Source organism: Serinus canaria, chromosome 18 (genome assembly GCF_022539315.1).
Source record: "Serinus canaria isolate serCan28SL12 chromosome 18, serCan2020, whole genome shotgun sequence".
NCBI classification, from domain to species: Eukaryota; Metazoa; Chordata; class Aves; order Passeriformes; family Fringillidae; genus Serinus; species Serinus canaria.
In genome coordinates, this window is record NC_066331.1 from 6487369 (window position 1) to 6508817 (window position 21449).

The window sequence follows — 21449 nt, forward strand, 5'->3', positions numbered from 1 at the left end:
TTCCTGAGCTTTCCAGTAGCCTTCAGGTTGGCTGGTGAATGTTATAATCTTCACAATTACAACAGTTGGTGGGGAGTCGGTAGCCCCATCATAGAATGAGAAACTAAGGCACAGAGGAGTATCTGATTTTCCCACTGTCATGCAGAAACCAGTGGCAGAAGGAATTAGAGAATCCAGCTGTCCTGACAGTCCAGAGTCTTAATCAAAAATTCATCCCATGGAATAGGAATGTGTCAGGGGGGATGATTGATGTAGCCTGGGTCATTAGAGAAACATTCTTGCCTGAACTCAGGGAGTCTGATCTCTTAGAAAAAGTAGCCAGGAGAGCACCAAGAAAGACAGAAAGCAAGACTGGGACCAAGGATGGGGTAATAAGGGAAGTTTCTGCCCAGACTGACTGATGGGTTGGCCCTGCTGGTTCCATCTGTGCCACTCTGTAGCAGGGATGAGCCATTTCAGACAGTCTGAGCACTAAGTCAGCAGCTGCAGGTGTACAGGAGCTGTAGCATCCTGATGGGTGGTTTGCTTTAGAACAAGAATAAATCCCTCTCTAACACTAGGCTGCTGTATGAAATGCTACCCCAAGAAATTGTGTGTTGTCATGTATTTGATGTCTATCATCCTCTTGATCAGACTCAAACCCCCACTTTGTGCCATATTGTGACTTACCCTAAACAAGAATCTGACTTACAATAATAAATGCAATTATATTTGGTGGAGTTACTCCTTATTATGTGTTTTTGAACCTGTGAATAATGCTTACATTTCAGGAGGTGTAATCCCTGAAGTAAATTAATCACCTGCAAAGTGTCATTGCTAAATTAAAAACTGCCTTCTCTTTCTGCTAAGGAATGCAAAATAGCTCTCAGGAAAAGGAAGAACATTCTGCTGCCCAGTTTCCCACCTCCAACTGTTCAGATCTGAAAAGCAATTGAGTAGGGGTGTTAAAAGGAGCCTAGTGAGTGCAGCCTAGAAAGAGGGAGACAGTCTGACAACTGCCTTGCAGGGGTTTTCCACCACTCTGAATCAGAGGGGTGGATTTGCAGTCTATGAGAATTGAAACTTGTAGCAAATATTTTGTATTCTGTTCACTTATTTGCTTAAACAGTCTTTGTAAAAGCAGTTACACTCAAGTGTACAGCAGTCTTGGTGAGAATCCCTTATACTGCAAGGGACTGAATCCACAGAGGATGGAGGATGATTCATCCTACTTTGCTCTGGAAAGCAAGGATTATATTTGTGTTCCTGTATTATTAAAAAAAATATTTGGCACATATTATATCAACATTTACTGGTACAACAAATAAATATGCTACTATGGATGTGTTATGGCTGTGAGAAAATATAAGAGGACTTAAATATAATAATATTTTGTGTCCATTTCTCTGTACACATTCTGGGATCTACTTCTTTTTTCCTCTGGAAGGAAGCTGCAAGACCTCTGTCTTTCATCAGGTAGCAGAGAGTGTGAGATGGCTGAAAAACTTTTAAGGTAATTTTAAATGATTCTATGTGTAAAAGAACAAGAGTGGAATTTTAGGAAGAGAGCTCAGTGGTGAATTTGTGTGAGGATGAAGGTGGGCTGCAGGAAGCAGACATGGGTAGGTGGTGTTGCTCGGGAACAACTTCACATTGTGGGAGGAAAAATCAGAAAATAACCACACTTTTCCTACCTATCAGCCTGAAAATGCTCCTGCAACCCCTGAGGAAGGCCAAGAGAACCTATTTGCCATGAGCCAGGCAAGGCTATGGATTTAAAAAGCTCCTGGATATTTGACAGCTTATTTACCCCCATCAGACTGTGGGGGGTCAACTGAAAGGACAAGGCAAAGAAAGGTCCATAGATACTGTGACTCCTCATCTCCTGCTTCTGAGCTGCTTCTTGTTTCCTTCCTGAAGAGCCAAACCAGCTCCTAACCCTGGGCATTTGTAAGATCTATCTCAGGTTCCCTTTTCCTAATGTTTTCAGGCAAGCTAATTCAACATATAGAATATTTACTACGAGTGGAGAAATTCATACTTTTCATGTTCCCATCCAGTCCACATCTCAGCACATGCATTGCCTCTAGAAAATAAAATCACATGCACAAAGGAAATGTCCTGTGCTGGTTTTCCCCTAACAGCCATCCCATAGATCACAACTCTTGGTAGCCCTGATATCATCCCAAAGTAGAAGGATACAATCATGCCCTTTTTACCTGGCTCCAGCCCTGCCTCTCACACTGAAGTTGGGATGGCCAGGGCAGGGGTCAGCTCCAGAGGAGCCCTAAGTGCACTTAGAGGTTCCTGTGCTCTCCAGAGCAACGGAGGAGGAGGAAGCAATTGCTCATTTTGCCCTTAGGACTTTTTGCCTTTAGGCACAGGCAGAAGGAAAGTACAGCCTTTTAAAATGCCTCCTGATACCCATCAGGGGTTTGCTTTCACTGTTACCTGGAATTTACTGCTGCTTTGTTGTTCTTCAGAGGAAACCCTATGCTAAGGCAGCTGGGTGGGAAGGTGTCTTGCTGTTTCTGTTTGGACCGGAAAATTAGCAGCTTTCTCTTTGAGTGTAACTTTCCAAAGCAAAGATGTGAATATTGAGGTTTTTTATTAATGAACTGACACCTCCTGTGAACAGCTTCTTCACCCTGGGGTGCTCACTTCCTGGTTTGTGGCAGGAAGAGCACTTGCCACTGATGAAAGGCTGGAAAGGTCCCTCTGGAACAGCTTCAGTGGCCTGGGTTTGCCAGAGGTTTACTTAAGGGCATTTGAAAAATGCCTCATTAGCAGTTGATGACTTAGCAGGGCAGCTTTTGTTGCGAAAACCTGGAGCTGCCCCTTGCCAGGAGGTCATGGTGGCTCTTCTTGCCCGTCCCTTTCATTTTGGTCCCAGGCTCTTTCCCTTGATGCTCACCCACAGCACGTTACCCCAGTGCCCCCAGCTCCCCTCACTCACAGTATTACAGTGTTTGTTTACTAGGCTGGCTCTGCCTCCTTTGCCGAATACTCCATGTTCTAAGTGTTAGGATGGCTGTTTAACAATTCCTGCTCTTCCTCTTCCCCAGCCCTGCCACACTGCACTTGTCCTTTGTCACCTACTACAGCCATGTTCCTTTGTGGCTGCCCTTATCTTGACTGACACTGTGCCAAACTGGTAACTCCTGTGTAAAGTCTGGAGCAGGTGTGCAGGTGTTCCAGGAACCTTTTTTGATTGCCTCTGGATTTGTTGCCTTTTTGTGCTCACTGCCTGCTGTGCAGTGGCAGTTTCTCTTTCCAGGCACTGTGTGACTGTAGTAGATGTTGGCATTAAGTGCAGCTTTCCTCTCATTTCTTCTGTAACTCTTGATGAGTGCATTGGAACTAGATCGGTGTCTAAGCAGGCTTGGCTTTTCAGTTCCCCATTATTTTTGCTGCCTTTCATTCAGTGTGTTTTATTTATCTATCTGCTTTCTCCATGCTGGAGAGGATTTATACATCTGTGAGTGCCTTGCTCTGCCCCAGACTGGCAGCAGTCAGACAAGAGAGAGAAGCCCAATTGTGCCTTGCTCGGTGTTGTTCTCAGACACTCCTGTTTGCAGCACTCTGTGGTACAGCAACACAGCTGGTGCCAGTTCCACTGCCATCTTCTCCTCTGGGAGTCTTTGAGACACTCCTATGTTTAGTTCTGTGCTGATGTTACCTGGGCTGCTTCCAAGAACAACACAAGAACTGCTTCCTCTATTCCTAAAACTGACACAGAGAATGAAAACTGCAGCAGGATTATTTTTAATTCTGTGAAAGTGCAGCTAAAGCAGCATTGCTGGACTCTGCCTGGACAGAATTTGCTGTTTCAGGTTGTCTCTGGTAGATGGGGAGAGTGTGTGTGTGGTAGATGGTATTTGAAAGAGAATTTATGTTCTATTCCTCAACACTGTTACAGTTTTGGATTGGACCATCAATGCAAATGAGTCTGAAGTCCAAGATTAGTTTCCAGTAAATGTTCATCACGAAACCATGCAGTTAAGGAACAGGAAGGACAGATCAGAGCCAAGCTGCACTTGCAGAGCTGGGTGTGTGCAAGCAGCCCCTCAGGAGCTGAGCTGCTGCAGTTTGAGACTATGATGGGTTTGGCAGGGCTGGGGAGGGCTCTGAGAGCAGGAAGAGCTGCAGCTCCTGCCAGAGCTCCAGGCTGTGTCATACTGCTGGGGACAGGAGGGGCAAACTTCCTGCCTGTTTATGTTCAGTAGTTCTGTACACTGGGCACAGTGACACATGTGAACATTTCTATCTGCAGGATATCCTATGTGCTGTACATGCTCAATGTATTTGTATTAAAACATGAAATGCCCATGAGAACTTTAGTTTAGCAGTTTCCCCCTGTAGCCCTCTCATGGACACGTGCCTGTTCTTCCTTGTTGATTTGCTGTCAGTCATCTGGTGCCCACAGTACCTCACTGCAATCTGTGATTTGAAAGAAAAGAGAGTGCTCATGCTTCTGGCCCAGAAATGCAAATGTTTACCCCACTTTGTTGTTACCAGTGTCTTGTGGCAGCGTTTTCCATATGGCAGACTCCTGGGATGTGTCCTTTGGGACTGCTGCCTCTTTGATGAGCACTGTGGGAGCAGTGCTGTGAACTCTGTGCTTCCTGCCAGTCCAAATGTCTCCCTTGCAGTTCAGCACTTAAAACTCCAGTGTTTGCTCTTGTAAAAGGAGGAGTTGATGGCAGGGTCATGTCTGGTCCTGAACTGATCTATGGCCTAGCATTTAAATCTGGGAGCTTATGCATCAAAGTAGCCACCGAGGCAGGACTCACAAACAAAAATCTCTAGCAAGCAGTTGTGGAAATTGCACCACTCTTGTTTTGAATTGTGGATATTCTACTACTTAGTTTTTACTAATTTTTGTTAGCAAAATTCATCATGTATCATTAAAATTCTACCATAACTGTGTTCTGTTGTCTCTACAAGCTGATACCAGTTTAACCTGCATAAGCTCTGTTTGTATTGTCCTCAGCCTCTACTGATTAGATCTTGTTTCACAGAAATGACTTGGTATTGTGCTTTGATAAAGTATTTATCAGCACAGTCCGGACTAGTTTGTTTACTTGATACTATCTAAGTGCTCCAATTCCAGCCAGCAGTCTAAAGTTCACAGGAGGGAAGATGATTTCAGGAAATGGAGAATCAGGCTGGTGATGATGAGTGCAGGTCATTCACAGTCACATGCTCTGTCAGCCACCAGGAAAAAGCCTAAAAGGAAAATAGGGAAGCACTAACCAGTTTTATTTTTCTGGCACCTCAGGATGAGATGACCTCAAGTTTGGGCCTTACCACAAAGAAAGCCCTCACAATCCTGAGAGACCAATTGTCAGCACTGCTGGAGGGGCATCAGAAGGAACGGAAAAAAGGGACTTCATGGAAGGTGAGGCACCAAACAGCACAAGTTGGGCACTTGGTCTCCCCTTCTCAAAGTAAAGATGAGGGCTAAACAGACATTGGCTGCATTCCCCCCCAGAGTGTCCAGGTATAGAACTGCTGAAGTCCTTGGGAACAAAGCAAGGAATCTAAGAGTGAGTTTCTGTGAGCACTTCTCTCCTGGATGCCAAAGCTCTTTGGGAAGATGCCTCTTGCCCTGTGAAGGATCTCAGGACTTCAAGAGCCACTAGGGGCAGTGAGCTTAGAGGGTCCATCTCAGGTGGAGATAAAAGAGTTGTGAAGCTCAACAGTCTCCCCTTGTCCACTGTGTTTGCCTGGGATGTGTGTTGAATATAAAGTGCCAGTGTTTATGCACAGTGCTTGAAAGTGTTCCTTGGTTGGTCAGTGACAATGGGACAGCCTGGCACAGAAGCCTTTTCATTCTTCCAGTCAAGAGAATAGCAGTAAGTGTTCACCCAGACTCACCAGCTGAATATCCATTGGTGCTGAAGGATTCACACAATGGATCCGAGGTGCTCTGTGTCATGTTCAGGGGTTTTGCAAAGTTCTCTTCTCCCTGGAGCACTAGCTGCTGTCTTCACCCTTTCTCACTCTGCTTTTCCAAACGTCTGGCTCTGTATTCCATGAGTGCTGACTGTGTGCTGCTCTCCCTTTGCAGGAGGTGTGGAGGAGCAGTTTCCTGTACCATGGTAACCGCTGCTCCTGCTTCCACTGGCCTGGTGCGTCTCTGATGCTGCTGGCAGTGCTTTTGCTGCTGTGCTGCTATGGGAGCCAGCCACAGGGGAGGTGAGCAAAGCTTCCTGTGCTGCCTAACTGAAGCAAGGTGGTGGTTTTATATCATCTTAATGCTGTCTGTGATTGACATAAGTGTTGTCCCTCATTCTGTCCAGATAGCTAGGTATCAGTGTAGTCACACTGGTAATTTCCTATCAATCCCTTTCACAGAACTTCAGCCAACTTAATTCTACTTCTAATAGACCCAGAGGGTGTCCTATGGAGAGACTGAGGGTTTTTTTTTCTACAGCATTCCTAGATCTTTAAGACTTTAAGGCATTATCATATGAAATATTTTGAAACTGGAGAAATTAGTGGCTCGTGGGAGAAGTTATTGTTACATGCATTGACCATATTTATAAAGTATTTTTAATTGAGATGGGTCCTTTCAGACCTCTCTGGGGTTGTTATCCTAAAGAAGTGTGATCATGTGTTTCTTTTTTAGCCATGAATCTGTGAGATGTGGAAATAAACAACCAGGCAGTTGAGTGTTTATCTCTGTGGGTGTCTGGCAGTGTATTCTTCTTGTTTACTCAAACCTCATGTGCATTCTGCTTCCTCCTGTTTTGCTGTGTGAAGCCAAGGTGCTGAGATAGTCAATGCACTGGCACTCTTCCTCCTGCTCCTCTTGGATCTCCTCATGATCGGGCGTCAAGAGAGGCTGAAGTGCCGAGAGGTGGAGAGGAGGCTTCAGACCATCGTTGATAAGATAAACGGTGAGGTCTCCTTCATATGTCCCATTTGCACTTGTGTTTTCCTCCCATTGAATCTTTCCCCAAACCTGATCACATGCATTCCTAATTAAGCTTGCTAACCTTCCCCCCGTGTTGCACAGAAACAGGCTGTGGGAAGTGTGTTCTCCTCATGCCTGTCCTGTAAAATGGTTATTTTGAGCAGTCATGTGGCCATGTGCTTCCAAGCTGTGTGTTAGCAGGTAGGCGTCTGTTATGGCTGTGCTTTGGAGTAATTCAAATCCTCATATCCTTACAAAAATATCTGCCTTGCAGCAGATGAGGAGGGGAGAACACGTGGGGTTGTACCACAACATGGAGCAGAAGGAAATAAATTGCTGTGCATGAGCATTGTCTCAACAGGGGCTTTGGGACCTGAGGGGGCAGCTTGTTTCAGTGGGGCAGTTTTAAAGACAGCCTTTAGCTTTTCTGTTGTACAGGTTTTTAAATGACTGTTTCATTGTTAATACTGAGTGGAAAGAGAAGTGAAAAGCCATCAAGGAGGAAGAGAGAGTTGATAAAAGACCATTGGAATGGACTGAGCTTAGCATTGGGGGACTTAGAACCACTACAGGATGTAAATCCAGAATTGCTACCACTTCATTCTTTCCCACTTTGTGCTTTCAGAGACACTTGGCAAAGAGGTGAAATGGCCAGACTCCATGTACCCTGACCTTCACATGCCTTATGCCCCATCCTGGTCCCTTCACTGGGCCTACAGGGATGGGCATCTTGTCAACCTGCCTGTGAGCCTCTTGGTGGAAGGAGATGTTGTGGCTTTGAGGCCAGGCCAGGAATCATTTGCTTCTCTGAGAGGGATTAAGGTAACTTGCTTGTCTAATTTCCCTGGCCTGTAACAATTTATTTCTCAGGTTTTTCATGCTAATATTCTAATTCCCAGAGTACAAATTATGGAGTGTTTGTTTCTTCTGACCTTGAAAATAACTTGAAATTCCAGTTCAGTCAAGGACAGCGCATAGTTAGCTAGGCTGCATCTTCTCCATGAACTCCCAAACCCATTGGACAGGAGACACTAATGTTATACAAAAGCACTGTATTTCCTCCTCTCTCAGGTCAAGGGGACAGTGTAATGTGCTGCTAAATATAAGTGGAGTAAATCTATCCATTAGGATAATATGACATACAAACCTCATCCTTTATCCTGCTTTTTATGTGCAGAAATAAAATTTGTCTGCTTTGACCTTCTCCTTACTACTGATTTGTTATAAAAGAAGGTAATATAAAATACCTGGTGTAGAAGTAAATTAACTACACACTTACAAGATCTATAAAAAGATTTTACTGCTTGAAGAAGGTTGGAAAAAGTTTAACACTTGAAATTTACCTTTGGTGGTTTTAATTGTAACTCACTCCAAATACCATTTCTCCTGAAATAACCAGATGTGCTTGAACACCACAAGCCTTGGGCTCTTTGACCTTTCTTCTAGGATGATGAGCACATAGTTCTGGAGCCTGGAGATCTATTTCCACCCTTCTCACCCCCGCCCTCCCCAAGGGGAGAAGTAAAGAAGGGACCTCAGAATCCTCAGCTCTATCGTCTCTTCCGTGTGTTGAAGACCCCAATAATTGATAATGTCAGGTGGGTTAAATGTGGGGCACAGTGCCTACCCAGTTGTCTGTGTCCTTGTTTCTGCCTTCCTGCTAAGCAGGTGAGGAGACCTGAGACGTTTTCTTGGCAATACTGCAAATTTACCCTGGCAAGTGCCTTGCTCTTATTGTAGATGTTGGCTTCTCTTTTGACAGCCCCCCCTCACAGCGTAGGCTGAGCAGAGTGTTCTAATCAGGTCTGCTAGGAGGTTTATATCCAAGGAAAGTGAAGGGTTACAGTCTTGGTTGCTGAAATTTCCAGCTGTTTTCTGTTTTTTAGGTGGTGCCTGGAAATGGCTCTGTCACGGCCTGTGACAGCCCTGGATAATGAGAGGTTCACTGTACAGTCAGTGATGCTGAAATACGCTGTCCCTATCGTGCTGGTAGGTCTCATTCCAAGCCTTTGTCCTTGAATAGCCAGTTTTGTCAATAAATCTGAAGAATTGCAGCCATCAACAGGAAGTTGTGGCCAGGTTCACTCATGCAGCTGACTTGGTGTATACCTTGAGCAGTTCAGAGATGCTGAGCCACATAACCATGAGAGTGCAGGGAGGAACTGCAGCAGCAGATCAAAAATATATTTTTCATACTTTGCCCAGGGCTGAGAATGTTACAAGGCACTGAAAACACCTTCCCTGCACCTGTCAGTATTTAGGTGACAGTGTCATCTCTGAATTGCAGGCTGGATTCCTGATCACCAATGCCGTGCGCTTCATTTTTCAAGCTCCTGGAATTGCTTCCTGGCAATACACTCTTCTTCAGCTGCAGGTAAAGGTGACCTCTGAGCTTCACTACACCTCTTCTCCAGAGTACTGCTGAGATGGATTCCCTCTGTCAGGACTTAATTCATACTATGGCAGCATCCTGTGCTTCCTAGATCTGGAGGCATGCTGGATCCAGGAGCATTCAGTGGAGGACGACATCAGAACTTCTCTTACAGACTTACCTTTAAATGTTTTCCTCTCTCATTTGCCATGTATGTGTATATCTATATATATATATATATATATATATATGGTATCCTTTGCCTTTAAACTCATTAGCGTTTATGCCAAATTCAGCAGGAAAACCAAGTTGGTGTGATTGATTCATGGCCTCCTTCATTAAACCCCCCTAAGGTGTGCACTGTTTGCACTGCTTCCAGTCCTCTTCCTTCTTGCCCTTTTATCCCTGTCCTCTCACTGCGATGGAAAAGCTGTCATGTGAGAGGTTCTGACTCCTTGTTATCTCTATGCTTGTTGGTGATCACAGGTTGTTTTTTTTCAGGTGAATGGTGTCTTACCTATCCTTCCATTGCTCTTTCCTGTCCTGTGGATTCTTGCTACAGCTTTTGGAGAAGCCAGAGTGTTGGCCCAGATGAGCAAGGCCTCCTCCACCTCACTGGTAGGTTTCTCTCTACATGAAACCATTACAGAGACAAGGGCAGGAGATGAAAAGGCTCTGTGAAGTGAGAATTCAGCAGATGTGTCCACATAATTGTAAAATGTTGTTGGATCTTCGGTTGTCCCAGCTGTTTTCCCCTCTCTCTGGAGTGCAATATTGCTTCTTGAACAGATGCTTTAATTTTTTCAACCTCTCTACACATATCCCAAGGTGATAGGAAGCTCTGGTGATTCCATAATACTCTTCAAGGCATGCGTTTTCTGTCATATAAATACAGTTTGACAGAGGGGTCAACATGGAGATAAATGCCCTGTGGTGGCTGTAAGTGGGCAATGTGTAGCCACTGAGAAGGAATGAGATACATCATATACTCTGCAAAGCCCTGTGGGCTGAACAATCTTTTCCTGAGGCTCTGGGGCTTCGTTTGCAGGCGTGCCCTTTGTAGGTCAGGGAGGAGGAGCAGTTTCTGGTGGCTGTGCTGGTTTGGGGAGTGGAGTTTGGTGGTTTGATGGGATGTGGTCCTGAGTTGGATGTGCTGTTGTGTGTCCCTTCTTTTGTCCTGGTGAGATGCATTGAGCTGTGTTTGTCTTCTATGCTGATTTCTGTTACTTGGACAGAGTTTCTGTCTCCTTCTTGTCCTTCCTTGGCCTCTGTGGCCATGGGTCTGTTTTTCCTATTCTTTTATCTCTAGCTGAACATGACTAAGCTGCCCCTGTCCTGGGAGGAAGGGCTCGTTACATTCCTTAGTAGCATTTGCACTTTTATAATCTCTTCTTAGTGTTTTCACCACTTTACCTTTTCTACCCATTCTCAGCATAACTTGGTTTCTACTTTTGAAACCTCCCTCTTTCCCTTCACAATTCACAATTCAGCTGGGAAAAGCCAGAGCTCCTTGACTTCCTTGCTTCATCATTCTTAACATTCCCATTTGCCCTGTCACTCATACTTGCACTTTCCTTTTTTTCCTTTCATGTCTTCTCCTTTTTCTTGTCCAGGCAACTCTGTCTGTCCAGCCAGCTCTTTCTGTGGCATCTCAGACATGATCCTCTGTTCTTGCTGCTGCAGAACAGCTGCTGTCACATGCCTTGGTTGTTCACCCCTTGACCAGGGCAGTCACTTGGCCTCCCTATTTCCCCCCTTCCTTCTCTCTTCTCTGTTCAAAATGTAGCAGGTAAGACCCTTCTCCTCTCCAATCACTTGGCCTACTTGGTGGCAACTTGGCTACTTCTCCACCTTCTTCCCCTTCCTATCATGTTCAAGCTGTTTGATTCCCAATTTTTCAAGGCCAGAGGTGACCTTTGTAACTGGCTGAAAGGACACAAACCAGTGCCCCCTAAACAAGCCCCTGTCTCAAGTTTTATTACTACAGTTTCACTGCAGCAACATTCCTTTTAGAAAAGAATTTGCTGTTGGTTTGAAAACACTTGTACTGCCTTTGATAGGTTTTGTCAGTAATTATTTACCTTCACTGCTAAAAATGGACATTTTATGTTAGTGGGAATTTCTGCAGAATCTGATTTCCAGCCCTTGCAAAATTTACATCTTTTGTCTCCTAGATTTAAGTGCCAAGAGCATGTCAATCAAAATTCTGGTCTGTTGTAACTACTCACATTCCTTTTTGCCATCTCTGGTTAAGTAAACAGTTCAAGCACCTTGAGGCACTATAAGCATATTTCCCAAACCCCTAATCTTTCTCTTGGCCTTCCTCTTGGCTTTCTCCACTGTTTCAGGAACACTGTAGGGTTATGAATCTCAAACCCCACAAAATATTCCAGTAATAGTTGTGCTTTTGATAAATTTCAGAATAATTAGGACTTTCTGCTTTGTGTTCCCTTGCTTGTACAATAAAGGATCCCATTAGATTTTTCAGCCACTGCTTTAAAAGGCCAAGCTTTGTTCAGCTGCAGTTAATGCTTTCTGAGAATCCTCATCCTGTAAGTCCAACCTCCATTTTTTTGCATCTAAATTCACAGCCTTAGTTTTGTGCCTGTTTGGATACATGGTTTTGAATATTGCCCAAGCAATCCATATTGTTCTGTGACAGTGGTCTGTCCTCTTCACATTGCACCCTGCCCTAAACTTTGGATCCCTTACAGTCTCTATCAGTAATATGTTGTTTTTAGTTTTCTCTCAAGTTATTAACAAAATATCCAGATTTGTCCCTGCTTTAGGTAATAACACATCATTGCAAATAATTTCTGTTTTTCTTCCATTTAGAGATAGTCTATTTCTAATATATCTGACATGGGCCCTATTACTTTGGTATTTTTATTAGAAAACTAGTCAAGCATTTAGAATCGAGTCAAATTAACAAATGGTCTATGTCAAAAGCAGTACTTTTATCAGACAAATTTGTAATTTTGTCAAAAAAGAAATCACAATAGTTTGGGTAGATTTGCTGCTTGTATAGTTGTGGTGTTTGGCACTGATTTTATTATTCCACTTCTTTTCTTTTAATTGAGTCTCATATTAGCTGCTTTTTTATTCTGTCTGAAATCAAAGTCTGTCTGGGGTCCTGTGGTAACTTGGATGGTTCTCTTTCCCTTTTTGGGCATTGGCACCACTTCCATTGAACTTAATCCATAGTTCAAACCTTCTGCAAAATCAGCAGTAACATTCATTGTCCAGACCTGCTAATTTAAACATATTTGCTTTCTGTAGCTGGTGTTGGAATGGAAAATATTTCATAGTTATCATATGGTATGATTGTATCACTGAATAAGGAATAGCAATATTTATTTAACGTGTCTGCCTTGCCTACAATGTCATTTGCAATTTCACTGTCTTTAACAAGCAGTGGTCTGGTTTTAATTACCAACTAGTATACTTTTCCTTATTTTTTATGTTAATTCTTACTTCTGTTTTCACTTAAAACTGGTCTCTTATTTTTACTATGGGATTGTTGCTTTTTGAAATTGTAACAAAATATTCTTAAACAGTTCCTAATTATCCTTCATAGTTCTCAGTTTAAATTATTTCTGACACATTTCTCTTGTCTTTTTTTTTGGCTTTGTTAAACTGATCCTTTTTCAAATGCCAGACATATGCGTTATTATTTGGGCTATAGTTTTATTTGCATATAAATGTAATTGCCATGGTCACTTGTGGTTGTGGATACACTTAAACTTTTTCAAAATTACATCTAGTGTGGAATACCTTTGTGCTGGATGCAAAATTTCTGAGTTAGTGAATTTCTCAGGGTAATTCCAAGAGCACCGTGGTGGTGCCCTGCTATAATTTCTTTTCATTTCCTCTCCACGTCCCATTCATATTGCCTCATTCCTCTGTGTCCATTGTGTTCCAGGCACCTGCTTTTCCAGCCCCTTCGAGCTCCCTTCCTGTAACTGACCCATATAAGTTAGATCACTCAATCCTGGCTCTTTCTAACTAAAAATAACCACCCAGAAAGATCCTCCTCTGGGTCTAATTGCTGTTATTTTCTCTGTAGACATTTAGGTAATGACTGTGTGTTCCTCTGTGATGTACACTTTGCCTGTGCTTCACAAGTAGATAAAACCAGAGTCCATTAAAGACGTAATTGCTTTGATGAGTTATCGGTCTGCCTCGGTACAGCGATTCCACAGAGCAGGACTCCTGCATCCTCCTCCCTGAAGGCACATCCTGTGGGAAGGATGTTCCTCATGGTGCATTTCTGAGCACAATTATAGTAACTGGTCTCTTCTCTTGCTGCAGCTTGCTAAGTTTTCAGAGGACACTCTCAGCAGCTACACAGAGATGGTATCTTCTCAGGTACTATTATTATGAATTGTTTTCTTCCATCTTCTCTGCAGAACTTCATGATATCATTTCCCATCCTCTCTGATCTCCTGCTTGTTGCTAGACGCTTTTTACTTGTGTCAGTTGTCCATTGTCACTCATTTGTTGCTTTAATTTGCTGTGCATGCAGGTTGCATGTCTTTGCCTTCCACCTCCCCATGTAAATACTGCTGTACTTTGAGCGTGACCTCAATACTGAGTCCAGTTGGCCTTTTCTGAATATTGCAAATGGTTTGAAATCAACATTTTCTGTCCTGGAGACAGTACCTCTTTCAAGTCCTGTTCCGGAAGTAAAATAAACTTTGTATGCTGTGTGTCTGAACGAAGTGTTTTCCTTGTACCAGAGAAACCTTGTTGAAGCCAAAACTAAAACCCAGAGGGAAGCACCCAGACGAAACTGCAAAGGGACTGTGGGATGTTCAGGCTTTTTAAAAGTCCGATCCTGCTCCATAGGCTTCTTATCAGGCTTAAGCACATTACTGGTGCTTCCAAAGCTTGGGCAATTAAACATTCAGGAGCCCTTTTTCTAGGGAAGGAACTACTCTGGCCACTCTGTAAATTGCATCGTCCAGGTTAAACAGGTGGGTAGAGGAAAGATACTTCTCTGTCTATCTGGTGTTCAGATTCCCCTTTCCATAAGGAGGTAGAGGGACTCCAGGAGTGATTAAAAATCCCTTGGTATAATAAGAATCAATTCCTGTCTCCTTGCTCCGAGTCACTCAGAGGAATGCACATGGGTGCACACACATGTGATTCTCTGCTGAATATTTTGTTGCCTTTCTGTGCCAGTTCATCGTTTAGCTGAGATGTTTTTCAGATATTAAATGAGGGTGATTTTAGCTGGTCTACCTTGTTGAGGAGATATATTTCTTTCCTTTTGTAACATTTTTGCTTAGAAGAAACTGGTTTAAATAAGAGGACTTTTTTCTTGGTGCTAGCTCCAGATTGTTTTGCATTTGAGCTTACTGCTGTACTAACCATTAGGATCCAGGGAACATGATTTGAGGAACTTTGGGGGAAGAGCTGCAGTCACAGTATTCCAGAATAACAGCTTAAAAGCAGTAATATAACACAGTAATTCAATCCCAGTTTTGCTGGTTTTAGGATTGCCAGAGGAAAACACACAGCTCTGGTGCTTGGATTGATTACTGCCATCCAGACTCCCTCTGAAACATATCTGTGTTTGAACATATCGGAACATATCTGTGTTGAAAATGAAGGGTACCAACTGGACATTTTAATTTTGCAAAATATCCCCTTCTTTCTGTTCTGTTACAATTCCTTTGTAAGAATGGAGTAGTTTCTGATGTTATCATTGCCTCAGTAAGTAACCTTGAACAAGTCATCTCACCACAGGGACCCCATCCTTTACCTGATTTGCAGCATGGTGGTGGGAACTCAAAGGCCTCAAATTCCACAATCCAAGGGGTTGAGTTACTTCATGATAAAAGCACCAAGAGGTGACAACTGATTCACTCGAAATGAACTCAATTCAGAATTAATTTCTGTGGTTTTGGGTAGACAAGAGGTAGTTTCAGTGAATTCTCAGTTCAACAATCAAACTGACTGTTAGCAATCAGTGGAAAGGGGAAGAAATGCTTTTCCCTGGAGAACACCAGCACTATATCAGGTAACAGGTTCCCACAGAGACTGATGTCTATCTTGCAGTGTATCCCTGTGTTGAAAGTGAAAGCAGGTAATGTCATATTCCCTTTTTTCCTTCTCTCCCTTCATCTTCCACTGAATGAGTCTCTAACTGGCTGATGTCCTCTGCTTCCCTCCTCAGGAAATGATACGCTGTATCTGGAGCCACTTCCTCTGTGTTTTAAAAGGCAAATCCCCAACTCTGAGCTTCACTTCCAGCTTGCTCCACAGTCTGGGATCTGTCACTGTGAGTATTGCTGGGTTGTCAGAAAGAAGAGCCTTGTGAGGATGCTTCATTTGCATCATTCATGTCATCGTTCCCTGAATACAGACTGCAAGCAGTTCACTATGCTGGAATTAGAAACCCTTCAGGCACCTGTCTTTGTAGAAGAGTTTATAACTGTCCTGTCATGTTCAAATGCATTTATAGGCTAAAACAATAGTTTGAGATACTCTGTGACATCTGACAGGATGTCTGTATCTTCCAGCTCTGGTTCTGGTTCAATTATTCTCTTGATTCCTGTGCAAGAACCAGCTGGCTTAGGTCCTGGTAAGGCACTAGCTGGTGAAATAAGTTGAATAGTTGTTTCCTTCCCTTTGTTTTCATGCCTAGTTTTGTAATATGCTGAAGTAAAATCGGTGTTAAACAACCCATCAGTCTTGTTAGAGTAAGGAATTATTGGATTTCTTGGAGTATTATTAGGTGCAGTTTCTTCAAAGATAAGTTGGTGAAGGAGAGACTTGTCTGTCCTTTGTGTTTATTAAAGTCATGATATTTACAACTATGCACTAAGATTTTGCTTTCTTGGGGGTGTTGTGGGATGTTCTAGGTGCTCTGCTGTGTAGACAAACAGGGGATTCTTTCCTGGCCAAACCCCAGCCCAGAGACTGTTCTGTTCTTCAGTGGGAAGGTGGAACCACCTCATGACAGCCACGAAGACCTGACTGACGAGCTCTCCACACGGTCCTTCTGCCATCCTGAGATGGAAGATGAGGTGGGTGATCCTTAGTCCATAATGCAGTGTGTTGGCTGCAGTCACACTTTGACTGACACACAATGTGATATTATAGAGGGCCCTTGTAGGGAAGTCCTGTGCCATAGTTCTTTGCTTAAAGATGAAGAAGCAAGCGAGGATCCTTTTCTACAGAAGTCCTGAAGCAGCAGGTGAATCAGCAGTGCCTTGTGTTCAACCGCTGAATCACCACCCTTTGCTCTGTTGATCTTCCACAGCCCCATGAAAGAGATGCTTTGCTCTCTGGCCCCCTGGCAGACACAGTGCACATGGCCAATGAACAGGAGAGGAACAACTGGTCTGGTGATGCTCCAAAGGCTCCTGAAGCCTCGGCCCACCGAAAGCCAAACAGCAGAAGCAAACATCCCTCTGGATCCAACGTGAGCTTTAGCAAGGACACAGAGGGTGGAGAAGAGGAACATACTCAGGTAAGACTTACTGGAGGGCACACAAGTAGGCTTTTGTGGAGCCATAACACAAATTGAAACCCACAGAGTCCGCACTGTTGGGGAGTTTAACTGGAATTCCCTGCAGGACTCTAGGCTCAAGCTGTATTCATTGTAACAAACTACAATTTCTCTGCTTGTGGGACCAGGTTGCTGGGGACAGCGAGGTGTTGGCTTGTGAGGCTGAAGACTTTGTGTGTGACTACCACCTGGAGATGCTCAGCCTATCCCAAGACCAGCAGAACCCCTCCTGCATCCAGTTTGATGACTCCAACTGGCACACGCACCTCAATTCCCTCAAGCCTCTGGGCCTGAACGTGCTGCTGAACCTGTGCAACGCCGGCGTGACTGAGCGGCTGTGCCGCTTCTCTGACCACCTCTGCAACATCGCCCTGCAGGAGACTCACAATGCTGTGCTGCCTGTCCATGTGCCCTGGGGCCTCTGTGAGCTTGCTAGGCTGATAGGTGAGGAGGAACTGGATGAACAGACAGAGAAATCAGAGCTGTCAATAGACACTTAATCCTTGGAGAGCATGAGTATATTTCCCCAGTCCCATTTGCTGAGGAAGTGGAAATACAGACATGACTCTGTTGTTGTTTGGTTGCCAAAAGAGTTTATTAAAGAGATGGCTTTGGGCAAGTTCTGACATTGTCAGTGCTATCCAAGGAACAAATATTATCAAGGATATTGTCAGCCAGCCCTGGCTAGGCTTCATATTCTCCTGGTATGAGTTTGTCAGTCTCATCAGGAGACAAAGAATACCTGCTAATGAATGGATATCTGTCCTGTCTTTACTGTAGGGCTTTACAGGGGGTTTGGGGATAAATGATGTACCTCAGCTCATTTTACAGATCGGAAAATGGAGGCATAGGGGCAGTAAGAGGTTAGAGGTAACACTAGGATTAAAAACTGGAAACTTGAACTCTCTTCTGTGCCTGTCCTGTGATGTCACAGTTATGAGCACAGCTCACCTACCAATTGCTGCAGAAGTGTCAGAATGAGCACAGGCAAAGTGGGTGGCACAGAACCAGGAGAAGGGACTTCCTTTTTTGCATTGATTAGAGCCTGACTTTCCTCCTCCTTGTGTTCATGTTTCAGGTTTCACACCAGGTGCTAAAGATCTTTTCAAGCAGGAGAACTATTTGGCTTTGTACCGCTTGCCAAGTGATGAGATGGTTAAGGAAACCATCCTGGGGAAGCTTTCATCCATCACCAAGAGGAGACCCATCCTGAGCCACATGATTAACCTGTTTGTGAAGGACACCACTACCAGTAAGGCTGCCTTTTTCTCTGGGCATCCACTTGCCACAGGGGGAGCTTTTCCTCAGAGAGCCCAGAAAATGTCAGGGTGGAAGAGCCTGGAGTCCCTGTGGGGTGATGCCCCTGCTCTGCCCATGGCCAGTGCAGATAGGATTAACAAACCTCAGTGATCATCTGTGATATTCTGAGGGAGGGAAGTCTTCCCAGCCTTGGCTCACTCCAGAATCACAAATAATTTTTTAAAATTATCTTAGATAGCACACCTGTTTTCTGTGAACAAATGGTTTATTGAGATTTTAATAGACTTCATGATGGTAGTGAAACTTATACTGCACAGGGTTGAATATCACTTTGGGTTTTAATTAATAATGCTCATCCTTCTGATAAATCAAAAACCAATACCTTTGTGAGTTGTCTAGTGTATTACATTACACACTACTATATCGCATACTAATAAGAAATCACAAAACTCCCATGCAAACTCACAGTGACCATGAATATAAACCTGAAGTCATGCAGTCAAGCAAAGAAGTCATGCAGATTTCTCCACTCTTTCTTCGCCTTCCTGCTCTCATAGGAATGGGCTAGGATGGAAAGGATGTACAGCTGGTTGAGATCTTAAAGCACCTCAGAAAGATTTAACAGCTTGCCTGTCAGAGCTTTTAGTCTCTTTGTAATTCCTTAAATTGACTGAACTTGGCTCTCTAGAGTTGACATATGTTCAATACTGAGTTTGAAATATGATCATTGTGCTGGCCAGAGTTTTACCAGGTTAAATTGTCTTCTCTCACCCACTTCTTCTTAAATTTTTGTCTTTATCTGGGGAAGAGCTTTTTAATTTGTTCTTATTGCTGTTATCTTGCCTTTGTAAGTAGGAATTGTTCTGATGCTGAGATTTTTGTGTAGAGAAAAAACATTTAATGTTGCCTCATTTCAACTCCTTATCCTCAATTTTAAACGGTTTAGGTTAGAGCCTGGAGCTCAGACAAGTAGGTGTGACCTGGATTATGCTGTCTAGAGTAAATTCTAAGAGGAATTTTGCCCGTTTGGTTTAGTTAACCATTGGAACAGCTCTCACACAATAGTGTTGTCCCTTGAAATTTCCTAAAATACTGCCATTTTAGAACCAGAAATCCTGGATTGTGCGGATAACATTGGATGAAGTCAAATGTCTCGACCAGATGATCATAATTTACCTCTCCGCACATTATTTGTGAACAAATCTTGGAATCCACCCACTCCCATGATGTGCTGCAGTCAAAGCAAGATACATAAATTCTACAGCTGTAGCAGAAATAGGAGGCAGCTTATCTGTGTGTTTCCTTACTGTTCTATTGAAATACATGTCTCACCATCTGGCAGTGTTCATCCCAGATCCATAGTAACCACATGGAAATGAGGTGCTCATGATGTCTTCTGCAGAGGAAAACGGCTCAATACCATCTCTGTCTTCCTTTGCTGGAGCTGCACTGCTCCATTCCTTTTGATCTCTCTCATTGGCTCAGCTGGAGCAGTTTGGTTCTTCCCAGTGAGACCCAGCAGCATGAATGGCTGGTCATACCCCCTGCCCTATTAATTCATTTTTTTCCCTTTTGCCAGAGAAATCCTGGCCTGAGAGTTCATTATTTGGGAAGGGAAAAGGCTGAGCTCATTTTTCTGGCAAGGACAGCTCAGTGAACTCCTTGCAGTTTATAGTGTCTGCAGTCACTGCCACTTTCCCCTTAGCAGGGCTGTGGTGTGGGATTCTGGTGGGAATTAATGGGAAGTGGATTGCACTTGCTGACAGGCATGAATGTGGGTACATCTGTGCATGTGGTCATTGCAAGCTCTTGCTCTGTGTCCAGGACATAGGTTTTGCATGGATAAACATCTCTTGTTCCCTCTTTCTGAGCAAGGACTATCTGACCTTTGGAGCAAGGTGGGAAGGATTAGGTGTTTATACAATAAAATTAACCAGAGCTCTGCACAAGTGCTCCTTTGTGTCCCTGAGACAGGCTCCTTCTTTCACACACAGCTCTTATTCGTCTTGGAGGTTTGTTATGCTGATAAACTTGGCTTGTGATGACTATTTATAGCAAAAGCGGAGAGCTGCTATGTGTTGGAAAATCCTCCAGAGTTCCTGAAGGTCCCTTGCTGGTTTGTGTTGAGGGGATATTCTTGGCTCTGGGTTTCACCAGCCAGTGTGAGCATTAGCAGGCAGCAACAATGCCTGCAAGAAGCCTTTGGGCTCATTCTTCTTGGCAGCGGTTTTTCTTAGGTGGTTTTCTTTTTTTTTTTTCATTAGCTCAGCTTTGAACCTATTGGGGGTAAAGTCACAGAGCAGCTGGAGGAGAGAAGGAAGACTCTACGTGCAGGAAATGTTAATGGGTTGATACAAATGAGAAGGGAACAGGAGGTGTGAAGCGGAGACAGCCTCACGTCAGTGAACTTGTGTCCTGTGCCTGGAACCTGCATTAGGGATGTCACACACTTCTGAGAAAAACTTTTTTACACCTCTGACTCTGAGAGGGGGATTAAGAGATTTTGAGTCTGTATTAAAAACTAAAACAGGGGGAGAAGGAAAACCAGGACAGGCTGTGGTGTCCGTTGATTTTCAGTTCTTCCTTAAAGACAGCATGAGTTACTTTTTTCTTATAGTCTCTTATACTGAACTTTTGACCATCCTGATTTAACTCATTTTCAGGGTGAAAATGTGAAACAGGCTGTTATCTGGCAGGTCACAGTCAAATTATCTTCTGCTACTTGAATGAAAAGTGTTCAAGAATAGCTCTTACCCTTTAGTTCCATGTCTGGCCTAAAAATGAATGCACTTTGCAGTGTAGGCAGACTTTGATCCCCATAGGCTCCTCACTGCTGCTTGTACTTTCCTGACAAGAGCAGAAAAGAATTTCTCTTCTGCTCTGCAGGATGCAGGAGCAAGATTTTATCTCACCTTTATAGGAGCAGGATTGATATACAGGTTAAGGGGAGAATAGGAAGGGACTACATGGCTCATATTTTAACACAGCCTTGTTTGAACCCGCAGTTAGACAAAGGGCACTTGTAGGTGCATCATCAATCCTGAACAATTTCTTGATGGAGACTGAAGACTTCAGCAGAGGAAAGGGGGATATCTGGAATGCATCAAAGCATTTTGTGGGAACACTCATATTTTAACAAATAAGGGAGCAGCTGGTATGAAATGCCCTTCCTGGGAGCTGTATATGTGATGCTGACTCATTGTTCTCCTACATTTCAGGCACTGAGCAGATGTTTTCTCATGGGACAGCTGACATCATCCTTGAAGCCTGCACTGACTTTTGGGATGGTACTGATATCTACCCCCTCTCTGGCTCTGACAGGTGGGCAGCTTTCTCATTTGGGGCATTCAGGAGCTGCAGATAAAATGCAGAAGGAACCTGGTCACTCTGTTAAAATT

The 21449-nt window shown here is 43.7% G+C and overlaps 1 protein-coding gene across 5 annotated transcripts in view; it reads left to right on the plus strand.

Annotated features, from left to right (window-relative positions):
- Positions 1-21449, plus strand: part of TMEM94 (transmembrane protein 94) — a 51582-nt gene that overhangs the window by 14043 nt on the left and 16090 nt on the right. For 4 of the 5 annotated variants that reach the window (XR_007779042.1, XM_050981391.1, XM_050981392.1 and 1 more), the window contains 15 exons: positions 5261-5380; positions 6053-6180; positions 6748-6884; positions 7527-7723; positions 8348-8499; positions 8788-8890; positions 9189-9275; positions 9774-9890; positions 13584-13640; positions 15454-15558; positions 16142-16306; positions 16543-16752; positions 16920-17235; positions 17870-18043; positions 21270-21372. Coding sequence is in view for 4 of the 5 variants with exons in the window: in XM_050981391.1 (XP_050837348.1) it covers positions 5261-5380; positions 6053-6180; positions 6748-6884; positions 7527-7723; positions 8348-8499; positions 8788-8890; positions 9189-9275; positions 9774-9890; positions 13584-13640; positions 15454-15558; positions 16142-16306; positions 16543-16752; positions 16920-17235; positions 17870-18043; positions 21270-21372 (2171 nt within the window). In the remaining variant the exon portion in view is untranslated. The remainder of the gene's footprint in view (positions 1-5260; positions 5381-6052; positions 6181-6747; positions 6885-7526; positions 7724-8347; positions 8500-8787; positions 8891-9188; positions 9276-9773; positions 9891-13583; positions 13641-15453; positions 15559-16141; positions 16307-16542; positions 16753-16919; positions 17236-17869; positions 18044-21269; positions 21373-21449) is intronic. The other variant, XM_050981394.1, reaches the window with a different exon arrangement.